General features: G+C 39.3%; 2 protein-coding genes across 8 annotated transcripts; one reads left to right on the top strand and one right to left on the bottom strand.

Moving 5' to 3' along the window:
- The first annotated feature begins 449 nt into the window (after window positions 1-449).
- Window positions 450-2,355, top strand: LOC133706501 (adenine/guanine permease AZG2). Its single transcript, XM_062132047.1, has one exon. The coding sequence runs from the start codon at window positions 467-469 to the stop codon at window positions 2,105-2,107; it is 1,641 nt and encodes a 546-aa protein (XP_061988031.1). The 5' UTR covers window positions 450-466; the 3' UTR covers window positions 2,108-2,355.
- A 471-nt stretch (window positions 2,356-2,826) lies between these two features.
- LOC133706499 (B3 domain-containing protein Os01g0905400-like) lies at window positions 2,827-11,205 on the bottom strand. Of its 7 annotated transcripts, XM_062132045.1 has the most exons (18): window positions 11,034-11,205; window positions 10,826-10,881; window positions 9,650-9,815; window positions 8,393-9,341; window positions 8,129-8,260; window positions 7,947-8,030; window positions 7,780-7,863; window positions 7,615-7,692; window positions 7,260-7,499; window positions 6,999-7,142; window positions 6,825-6,890; window positions 6,602-6,679; window positions 4,843-4,920; window positions 4,437-4,715; window positions 4,183-4,305; window positions 3,958-4,041; window positions 3,678-3,841; window positions 2,827-3,242 (listed from the first exon to the last, which is right to left on the bottom strand). In XM_062132045.1, exons 3-18 carry the CDS (start codon window positions 9,782-9,784, stop codon window positions 2,928-2,930), a joined length of 3,033 nt encoding a protein of 1,010 aa, XP_061988029.1. In that variant the 5' UTR covers window positions 9,785-9,815; window positions 10,826-10,881; window positions 11,034-11,205; the 3' UTR covers window positions 2,827-2,927. The 7 variants fall into 7 exon arrangements, with proteins under 7 accessions (XP_061988029.1, XP_061988024.1, XP_061988023.1 ...); XM_062132040.1 differs by lacking the exons at window positions 10,826-10,881; window positions 11,034-11,205 and adding an exon at window positions 9,912-10,291 and having other exon boundaries at window positions 7,953-8,030; XM_062132039.1 differs by lacking the exons at window positions 10,826-10,881; window positions 11,034-11,205 and adding an exon at window positions 9,912-10,289.
- Window positions 11,206-11,412: the final 207 nt, after the last annotated feature.

Raw genomic sequence — 11,412 nt, 5'->3', positions numbered from 1 at the left:
CATGATATTTCACAATAGCATTTTCCATAAAATATATGTAAAGCTGTCGAGAAATTTTTATGTCCAAAATCTCTCGAAAAATGTATTAAGCATGTTAATCTCGTTACACATTAGTAAGTTTTTAAGAGAGAGATTATATTTATTGTTTGATCTAGGTTGAGTATCTTAATCTAATACCCGAGGAGGTTTTCTCATAATTACTAGTACACTGTACCCTATTTCTAGATTATTCTGTACTTTTTTTTTTTAACCTAAAAGTTATATTGCTTCTTGCTGCATGTATGCAATTCTTAAACACAGCTTGCAGTACTTTTCAGTAATCTTCACGATGCCCATTTGTCCATAATCTAAGAAGATTCCCTTTCTCCAACCCTCAAGCCTATATATTTAAGTCTAACCACCACCCTAACAAACACACACATTCATACCCAAAGAGTCAGAGAGGAAGAAAGAGGAAGAGAGAGAGATGGGGGGAGAGCTTTTTAGTGCAAGAATGGGAAATGGGTTACTCACAAGGATAGGGAAGACATGGAGCAAAGCCGAGAAAAACCTAAACGATGCTGTGGCAAGGAGCAGGGTCGGAAAATACTTCAAGCTGGAAGCAAGGAAGAGCTGCTTTACCAAAGAGCTACGTGCTGGGCTGGCCACTTTCCTCACCATGGCTTACATCATCACCGTCAACGCCACCATCATCGCCGACTCGGGCGGCACGTGCTCCATCTCCGACTGCTCCGTTCTGGCAAACCAAACAGCTGCCAGCCCAGACTGCATGTTAAAGCCAAATCCAGGTTACGAAGCTTGTCTTGCAAACACCAAGAGTGACCTTATTGTTGGTACTGTTTTAGCATCCATGATAGGGTCTATTGCTATGGGAGTTTTGGCAAATTTGCCCTTGGGCTTGGCCCCGGGTATGGGCTCAAATGCATACTTGGCCTACAATTTAGTGGGCTTTCATGGCAGTGGGCCCATCAAATACCAAACTGCCCTAGGTGTGGTTCTTGTTGAGGGATGTGCTTTCCTTGCCATATCTGCTCTTGGTCTTAGAGAAAAGCTTGCTAAGCTCTTTCCACGCCCGGTTCGACTCGCTTGCGCTGCTGGAATCGGGCTTTTCATTGCATTTGTGGGCTTGCAAATCCACCAGGGTGTGGGCCTCGTCGGCCCAGATCCCTCCACATTGGTCACCATCACAGCTTGTGCCAATACAAACCCCTCAACTGGTGAATGCCTTGGAGGGAAAATGCATAGCCCTAAATTTTGGCTGGCCTCTGCTGGCTTTTTGATTACATCATATGGCCTAATGAAGAATGTCAAGGGTAGCATGATATATGGTATTGTTTTTGTGACACTAATCTCATGGTTTAGGGGCACAAGTGTGACAGTCTTTCCCAACACCCCAACTGGTGACACAAATTACTTGTATTTCAAGAAAGTGGTAGATTTTCACACAATCAAATCCACAGCTGGAGCTATCAGCTTTACTAACTTCAACAAATCAGAGGTTTGGGTGGCTTTGGCAACATTGCTCTATGTTGATGTGCTCGCCACCACAGGCACATTGTTCACCATGGCAGAAATGGGAGGGTTTGTGAATGACAAAGGTGGCTTTGAAGGTGAGTACTTAGCTTACCTTGTCGACGCTGGATCCACTGTTGTTGGGTCTGCATTGGGAATGTCACCAATTGCAACATATGTGGAGTCATCAGCTGGGTTGAGAGAAGGAGGCCGAACAGGGTTAACAGCGGTGACAATTGGTTTGTGTTTCTTTGTGTCATTGTTTTTCATTCCTCTACTATCGAGTGTGCCTCCTTGGGCAATAGGACCTTCACTTATAATGGTTGGGGTGATGATGATGAAAGTTGTGAAGGACATAAACTGGGGAGATATGAAAGAGGCTGTGCCTGCATTCATTACCATGCTTCTCATGCCTCTCACATATTCCATAGCAAATGGGATCATAGGTGGGATTGGGCTCTACATTGCTCTTGGCCTATATGACCATTTGGTAGTGTTGCTGAAATGGTTGGTTGAGATGAGAAGAAGGGTTGCCCAAGAACACAATCAAGTGTCTGCTACAGCTGCTGTAGAGTTAACAAATGAAATAATTTGAAGCTATGTAGTTGATTAAGGTACGTAGTTTTTATTTTGATGTAGTTAAAAGTAAATGCAACCCCCACATTTTTCAGTGTTACTTGAGTTCATCATCCATTTTTATGAAGAAGAAACAAGGTTGGAGTGATGAACTTATAGCAACCATACAAAAGTAGTTTATTAATATTGATATTCTACGTGATTTATTGTTAGACCTGTTACCCTAAGTATGCTGAATGGGAGGATCGGTTCCTTTATATATGCTGAATGGGGAGGACTTGAGATCTCATTTAATTTGCGGATTAGAGGCTTAAGAATGGAAAAGTAATTGTTTTTCCCATATTTGGTAAGCTGAAATTAGGGAAAAGAAACTTGATGATGCCCAAATGAGCAAACATGAAAACTTTTCAGTCTCTTTGGATTTCCTCTTCTATTCTCCTGATGAAAATTGCAAGAACTTCGAACTACAAACCAAACGGGACCAGATGGAGCAAGTTGTGTACATGACCAACATCCAATATAAATAATTCGGTGATAAACTGATAACCAAAGCAATTACATCATCATTAATTCATGGACCAATCAGTACCAAGGTTCCAAAACTACTGTGGAAGCATGTAACACACAATAGTGATAGTCAACCAATTATATGAATCACAAACACTGGTGTACATACCGATCATAGATTGTTAGTGATGGTTTGGAAGCGCTGGTTTTAAGCAGCTCTACACAAAAGACTCATGCATAAGATGGTTCATATGCTGTGGTTTAAAAAGCTCTACAGAAAAGACTGATGGACATACAGAGCTAAGATTGTCCAAGGTGGTTCATAAGCACTGTTATGACAGGTCAATGAGAGGATTGTGCTCATACTCTTCATAGAATTCCATATCATCTCTCATCTTAACTATGTGCACACTACATATGCCTTCAGTTTGATTTGTGACCTCAATAGTACATCGATCTCCTTGTTCAATGTTATTTGCCATGCAGAAAGCCTCCCAACCATTTGCCAAAGTTCTGAAGAAAAATTTCTGAATGTAGAGGACTGGCCACAATCTCTTATCAGGACCTTGAAGATAAACTATCCTCCTATCCAGTTTAGACCTTCCCTTCATGGTGTTCAAGGGTAATGGCAAACTCTTTGGCAACTCCTGCGTTAGTATCAATGGGAGAGGAAAGAGATTAGAAAATCAAAAGAATGCTTACTGTGAGTTAGTTTTTAGAAAGATTATGCTATAATAACAGAAGAGATGATATCATGCAAGCAAGTTCTGGCCAATAAGAATTTTCTATAGAAGCCTATAGATATAACATGCACCCTTCTCACAAATGAACACAGAGACATTGTGCATTTCTGCATATCGTGGTAATTATGTCCTCATGTTAATTATCAGATCACCCTTCTCACTAATGAATTGACAGCATTTAGAAATAACCAAGTGTTGAAACTCGAAACAAATGCAAGAAGTGAAGGAGGTAGCAACGCAATACCACCAACAAATTACACACGTGAAACCAGACTAGAATTCAGTTGTAGCAATGCGTATGAGGAGAGACATAATTAATAAGGCAATCAAATATCATACCAGAAAAGATTGACGGTCAGTTGCCAAACAGGAGATTGTGAAACTTGGAAAGGTTGCACCTGCATCTTCAATGGGTTCAGGTTTTACCACTGGAAGAGCGCTGTCATTTTTTCTTGCAAAATTACTCTGACTCTGCAACTTGTTAGAGATCTTTGATGATAGGGCTGCATTGTAGTTAATTCAGATTTTCAGATAGCCAAAGCAAGGCATGATAATGCATTCATGCAAATGAGATAAAACAGAGTTTTCTTAGAAAGATTATGTAAAAATAACATCATACCATCAACTTCTGGAATAATCTCCTGACTGCATGGATCTGAACTGGAGTTTACAAACTCCTTTTCCATGATCTTTGACATTTTAGCTGTTCAACAATCAATTTTTTAATAGTGTATCACTATCACATTAGATAATTCAGAAAATAATGTTCAACAATACTTGGCAAAAACCGAAAAGTGCCACAAAAACGATGCAGTGACATAAAGAAAGCAAAAGGAAGTCAGACCTGAATAATATTGGGATCCAGAATTAACCGGAGCTTCAAAAGACTTTGAAATTCCAGTAAATTTCTTTTTGGCTTGTTGGCAGCTGTCATCGATAGAAACTTGTTCCTTTTGGGATGCAGCCACTACATAACAAACAAAATGACTGATCACTAAGAAAACATTGTATACGACAAGCAGTATACACAGGAAAAAAAGAAGAAGAAAAAAATCCATAATGAACATCTAGAGAGCATGTAAGTATATTGTGTCTTGCCTGATCCATCAGTAGTCTTAAGTTTGTTTATTCCTCTGTTTGAAATCTTAGGGATGTTTGTTTTATCTTCTTCAACATGTACATGACGTATTGGGTTGAGATGACAAGAGGTCTGCTTGGTGTGTGGAACTTTATCAGAAGTTGATACCTTTCTGACCTTAACTTCAGAATAATTTCTTTTCTCAGTCCTTTCAAGGTCAGATGCATCTGAAGGAACTGCTCTTATATTTGTATTAGCACGCTGTCTGTTTACCCTGTTGAAAACCTTTAATGATTCCCCTGCATTTGGTTGCTTGTAGTTAGTTCAGAGTCTGAGATAGCCCAAAGAAAACCACACTCATGCATCCACATGCATGAAGACAAACAGGGTTTTGATTCGAAGGGTAATGTAGAAATAAAATTATACCCTTTGTTTCTGGAATGAACTCTTGACAGCTTGGATCTAAAGTCAAATCAACAGACTCTTCTCCAATGACGATTGTATCTGTTCAAGAAATCAATCGTTTTGTTAGAGAAATTAATGGTTGCATTGCAGGCAATTCAGAGTTTGAGATATCCCACAGAAAAACACATTCATGCATGAAGACAAACAGGGCTTTTTATTAAAAGGGGCCGCGACCACTTACCCAATATCAGCATGAACATTGCCCACTTACTCCACCAAGAGTTTTTTAACCCCATTTACCCAATCTAACATCTAGAGACAATTTTGCCCCCTATTATTTAACTCTATCCTCTCAGACTCTCTCTCTCTCTCACCGATTTCTTCTCTCACCGTAGACTTTCCTTCTCTCCTTGCCGGAACGCCGTCAACCTCATTCCATCCCCGCAATGCAGTGGAAAACCGTCTCCAACCATTCCCTTCCCCATGCCGGAATCAAAAGCCCAGACGCAGATCGAAAAATTCCGATCGGATCCAACCCATATCGGGCCAGATTGCGCCGAGCCAAGCAACGTCACCACAATCCCATCAACTCCAGTCCACCACCGAATCTACGCCGACACACCGATCCTAACCCCCAGGCAGCAAGAAAAGAACCATCACCGGCCAACAGACATGATCTGCTCTACCATCCCACCGATCCTAATCAATTCCAGATTCGTTTTCAGGCGGAGAAAGAATCGTCGGCGCTGCAAGTCTCAGGATCTGGCATTGAAGCTTGCGAGCATGGGGGCAATGGGGCAGCGGTGCTTGGTGCTGGAGCAGAAGATCACGGCCCAAAGCTTCAAGATCTAGGCGCTCCGGTCGGATATCGAGTTTGTTCATCCCCAGTCGCTCTGATCTGGTGCCCAGAGCAATTTCTGGGTGCCCATAACATTTTTTTTTTTTTTCCGGTATCCTGAGATTGCAATGTAACTGTGGGGTTTGTTTAATGGTCTACTGGGGGGCAGTAGACACATTATTGGCCCCCAGTAGACTTTGATACGAGGGACATGGATCACTATAGTGTGGTGTTTTGATAAGTTACATGTTGTTTTCAGCGTATTAAAGTCAAATTATCTGTGAATCCTACAAAATGGTGCATTTTTGGTGGTTTATTGGGAGGCAGTAGAGACATTGGACTTTGTATTGAGGGGCAATAATATGATTATTGGGAGGCACTAATATGATTATTAGGAGCCAATAATATGATTATAAATTGATCAATTGTGTCTGTAGTGTATTCATTTTGGTTTTGGGAGTTCATACAATTCACTGGACGACAATAACACGATTAGTGGAGGCAATAATATGATATTTGGGAGGCAATAATATGTTTTTTGGGGGGCAATAATATGATTACTGGGGGGCAATAATATGGTTACTGGGTATTCTCCGATCGCCGGATTCCTGTCTCCGGTCACCGGTCACCGGAGTCCTAGGCCGACCACTAGTCACCGGAGTCCGGTCACCGGAGTCGGCGGTCGGCCGCTGGTCACCGAAGTCTGGCAAGGTGGAGGATGATTTCTCCCTCAAAGTGAGAAAGAAGGAGAGGGCAAAAAAGTCCCAAAAATAAATAAAAAGAAATAAAAAAGAATTAATTGTGTAAAGGGGAAATAATCCCTTAGAGTGTTTTGGGTAAATGAGGTTTTTAAACTCTTGGTGGAGCAAGTGGGCAATTTTTAAGCTGAAATTGGGTAAATGATCATTTCCCCAAAAAGGCAATGCAGAAATAAAAATATACCCTTTCTTTCTGGAATAACCTCCTGGCTGCATGGTTCTAAAGTCACCTCAACAGACTTGTTTTCAAAGATGATGGTATCTGTTTAAGAAATCAATCCTTTTTCATAGAGAAATCAATGGCTGAGTTGCAGGTATTTTAGAGTTTGAGAAGCCCACATCAAAACACACTCATGCATCCATATACATGAATATACAAACAAAGTTATCTAGAAATAACATCATACCCTTTCTCTGTGGAATGACCTCCTGACAAGTCACCTCAACAGACTCCTTCTCATTGATGATCACATCTGTTTGAGAAATCATTCCTTTTGTTAGAACTTAGAAATATCACCCAAGATATAGTGATATACACCATTAGAAAATGCAGGAACATATACAGCACGGAAGGGACCAACCATAATTTTGGCATTCAAAAGTAAGGGGATTATGAATAGACTCTGAAATCCCAGTCAATTTCTTGTTGTCTCTTGGGGAACTAGCATACATTAAATCAGGTTCCTTTTGTGATAGTACCACCTGATCCTTGCCTGATAATAATTCTGAAAAAACATAAACAAAAGATGAAGATACGGAGGATAAAGAATAATAGACATTACAAAGTCAGGCAACAACACAATGAAAAACAAATAGGAGCATGTAAGTTCAATTGGACTTGCCTGATCCATCAGCATTCCGGCATTCTTTTGTTGCTTTCTTTGAGGTGGTCTCTCCATTTTCTTCAGGATTTTCAGAATGTGTTGGGAAGGGATGCCCAGAGGTCTCAGTGCATGAATCTTTATCAGACGGCACCCTATTGACCTTGGCTTCAGATTTGTTACATTCCTCAGTCCCTTCAAACTCAGCTGGACCTGAAGGAATTTCTATTCCAACCTTGGTGGAAAGATCTAATGATTCCTCTGCATTTAGTTGCACCTTAGTTGGTTCAGAGTTTGAGATAGACCCCAGCAAAATACACTCTCAAACACAAATGGACCTATCCAGAAATGATAATGTAAAGAAAAATATATAGACCTTTTTCAATGACCTCCTGACTGCATTGATCTGAAGTCAAGTCCACAATAACATTTTCAATGATGGTCCCAGCTTTATCTGCTCCATGAACAAATTCTTCTGTAAAGAGTATCACATAATATAAATCAAAATAAACATTTGGACAATGTAAGAATGACATTATACCCTTTCTTTCTGGAATGACCTCCCGACTGCATGGATCTGAAGTCAAATCCACAGACTCTTTTCCAATGTTCATCATCACAATATCTGTTAAAACAATTATTTTTGTCAGAGTAACACATAAGATATATCAAAATAAACTTTTAGATAATATAAAAACAACATTATACCATTACTTTCTGGAATGACCTCCTGACCGCATGGATGTGAAGTCAACTCCACAGGCTTGTTTTCAATGACCTTCATCACTTTATCTGTTCGAACAAACTTTTAGATCACACTTCCACATAGAAAAAGAAGGCGCTACATCAAAATGCAGGAAATATTGAATGGGGGAAGGAATATAAACAACCATTTTGGGAGAGGAAAGTAATGGGAATACCGCAGGACTTTGAAATTTCAGTAATTTTTTTGTTGGCACTTTGACAAGTGTCATCAATCAAATCATGTTCATTTCCTGATACTGCTACCTGATGATCATTGCCTGATAATAATTTTAAGAACAAACAGAATAGAAGATGAGATACTGAGCATGAAGAATACAATGTATACTACAGCAAATACAAAATAAAATAAAATAAACACAAGGAAAAACACATAGGAGATTTCCTCTTACCTGATACATTAGCAGACTGGCATTTTTTGGCTGCTCTGTTTGAAATACTAGAGAAGATCTCTTCCTTTTGTTCAGGATTTTCAGGAAGTGTTGGAAAGAGATGTCCAGAGGTCACATTGGTGGATGAATCTTTATCAGACAGGGGTGCCCCCTTTACCTTGTATTCAGAATAGTTATTTTTCTGAGTCCTTTCAATCTCAGATGCATCTGAAGGAATTACTCTATCCACTAACTCTTTAGCCACTGGAATTTTAACTGAGCTAACTTCATTTCTCAATTTCAGTGATGAATCAGCATGATGAGAATGTGTTTCATTCACTGCAGCAACTTTATTGCTTCCATCACTGCCACAGATTTTTATCTTTTTGAATGATTCAAAACTAGACAAATCAAGAATACGGGCTCTGCTCTCTCCTTGTTGGTGTCCATATTCTCTTTCTATCATACATGACATGTCGTCAGCAAATTCTGCTTTGCGCTTGCACTTTGACCTTTCATAATCATCATCGTGATCTGAAGCATTTTCTGTGATAATTAGAGGTTTCTTCATACCATGCACTTCATTCAAGCATTTACTTATTTCTGCATCTGGACCAGCAAAGGTATCTGAAACGGATTTGCTCACTGTACTTTTACCAATGGTGTGGCACTGACCATCTGTGTGAACCCTATTTCTGTTGTTCTGATGTATGGTCTCAAAAAGATTCACTTCACACCCAGAGTTGTCATATATCTTAACAGTAAAATGTGAACCCACAACGTAATTGAAGACCAGAAAATCTCCTACTTGTAGGTCATGGTCTAGTGCAAAAGCATTCCATCCTTGTTGAAAGGCCCAGGAACCATTAACACTAGATATTGCAACTTTCCACCGCAGTCCACATGAATCTTCAAGAAAAGTTCTCCGATCAGACAATAACAAAATACGAGCAACTTTTGGAGGCAAATCCTGCATTGAGATGGCATGGTTAGAGCTTCTCACAATTGCATTAATATGAAACTGATTCTATCTTTGTATTTTATTATAGTTATCAGAGGAAATGCTACAACTAACATAAAAAAAAATGACTCCCTGTAGGGGTAGTAACCCTCATAAAAGAGAAAATAACAAAATAGCTTGTCAATTTGCAACTTCATGAACCATGTGGCACTGAGTTAGTGTGTGTTTGTGAGAGAGAGAGAGAGAGAGAGAGAGAGTCCACATAGTTTAGAGAAAATAAAAACGGAACAGATTAGCATGTATGGGAAGTATCATACCATAAATTTAGAAAACTGTTTTCCAAACATGATTTTGAAAAAAGAGGTTTCGTTATGGGAACCACTTTTCTTATTCCCATGAATCAGCAAACACTTCTGAGTGCAATCTGCACAAGCTTCGAAATCATGAACCATCTCTTCCGGTGCTCGGTTGATTATTGCTACCCTAGAAGAACAAGAAATTAGATAAAGGATAAAATATATTTTAGTAACACAATAATGTCATCCAAATAGGGCAAAAGGGAGCACAGATTGGAAATACCTCAAAATGGTGGAAGATAAAGTAAGATAAACACAACCATGACTTGTTGATGATATAATCAGTTTGTCTTCTGAAAGGACTAAGCTAATAGGATTGAGACAATGACTTTCCATGCAAATTCTAGCTAGTAGAACTCATTCGAGAGGGCTTGGTGGTCTTAAGAATGGTTCTGGTGGGGGGTTCCCGATCACAGGTAAGGTACAAAAAATTAACCAAACTTATGTCTATACTTATGGAGAAAGCATGTCTAAGTATTTAGGAAAATCTAAGCATATCAGGGAAGCACAGTCCATTGCCAAACACCATCCATACATCCATTGTCAAATGAAGGAGGTACTAGTAGAAGTTGGACTCTGATGCTTTCATTCATGTTGCAGAAGACCTATGCATCAAGATCGAGAATTAAGTCTGAAGACTCTGATCTAACGAACCAGTTCCCTAATTTTACACATATCTATCTGAGTTCCTTTCTAGACCCAACACAGAGTACAACCGGACAAATGTGGTTCGACCCAACTTGAACAACCACACCAAATCATGGAGATACCACAATAACATTTAACTGAACTTGTATATATGTGCGAAATTATCCCAAAATTTGTTTTGATTATTTTAAACGCCCAGTAAAATAATGGAAAGTAATAATAGAACAATAACACAAAACAGAGAATTCAAAGGGTCTTCACTCTCCATGAGCACAAAATCAGACATGATGCAAGGTTCTTATACAAGGGAAACAAAAGAAAGCACTCAAAGCAGCTTTCTTTCACTGAAAAAAAAACAACTTTAACAATCCAAAAAGGCTTCTTTTTGTGAAAAACCCACAACACTAGTCTTGAAAACACTTGAATTCACTAAAAAGAAACAATCTTTCTAGAATAACAAACATAAAATTATGAGGGGAAGAGGCTTACTGCCAGAAACTCTTGGATCTTTTGAGTGATTTTGAGCTTGCCAACAACTCTTTCAACTGTAATAAACCCAAAAAAAAAAAAAAAACCCACCTTTTCTTCAGACCAAAAAAACACAACAAAGCTTGAGAATGTATAAGATTTAAGAAACGGGTTTAACCCCTTTGTAATTAACTAGGGTTTATGATTTGCAAGATGAAGTAGAACTCACCCAGCTAAGAAAATTGAGCTACAAAGAAGAAAAATGAAGCCTCCTCTTCATCTTCTCACTCAGCACTTCCACAATTTAAGGCCCAACGGTAACTGAGTTCAGGCATGCATTGATAACAATTGAGTGTTTAAATGACAAAACTCACAGCAGGATTTTTTTTTTTTTTTGGAGAAAATGAAGGGGAGACGAGGTAGGAATAGGATGACGCAATTCGGGCATGCCCGAGAGATCTTTTGTTTTGTCCTTTTAGCTTCTGTAGAAACATGGTCCAGCAGAGTCTATTAAATTTCTGTTCTGAGCGAATCATTCCCTACCACGTGTCAGCACCCAAGCACAGTGTAGCGGCATTTACTAGGATTAATCTCATGTCCAATTACAT

This window comes from Rosa rugosa, chromosome 4 (assembly GCF_958449725.1).
Source record: "Rosa rugosa chromosome 4, drRosRugo1.1, whole genome shotgun sequence".
Lineage (NCBI taxonomy): Eukaryota > Viridiplantae > Streptophyta > Magnoliopsida > Rosales > Rosaceae > Rosa > Rosa rugosa.
Note: the sequence above shows the minus strand (reverse complement) of the source record. Positions and strands in the feature narration are given on the sequence as shown.

Excerpts from the sequence above, each read along its gene's own strand:
- LOC133706501 (XM_062132047.1), top strand. The coding sequence starts at position 467 with ATGGGGGGAGAGCTTTTTAGTGCAAGAATGGGAAATGGGTTACTCACA.
- LOC133706499 (XM_062132039.1), bottom strand. The coding sequence starts at position 10,024 with ATGGAAAGTCATTGTCTCAATCCTATTAGCTTAGTCCTTTCAGAAGAC. Across the intron at positions 6,891-6,998 it reads TTTTGAATGCCAAAATTATG|ATGTGATCATCAATGAGAAG; the intron begins GTTGGTCCCTTC and ends TTTCTCAAACAG. Across the intron at positions 4,306-4,436 it reads TAAGACTACTGATGGATCAG|TGGCTGCATCCCAAAAGGAA; the intron begins GCAAGACACAAT and ends TTTGTTATGTAG.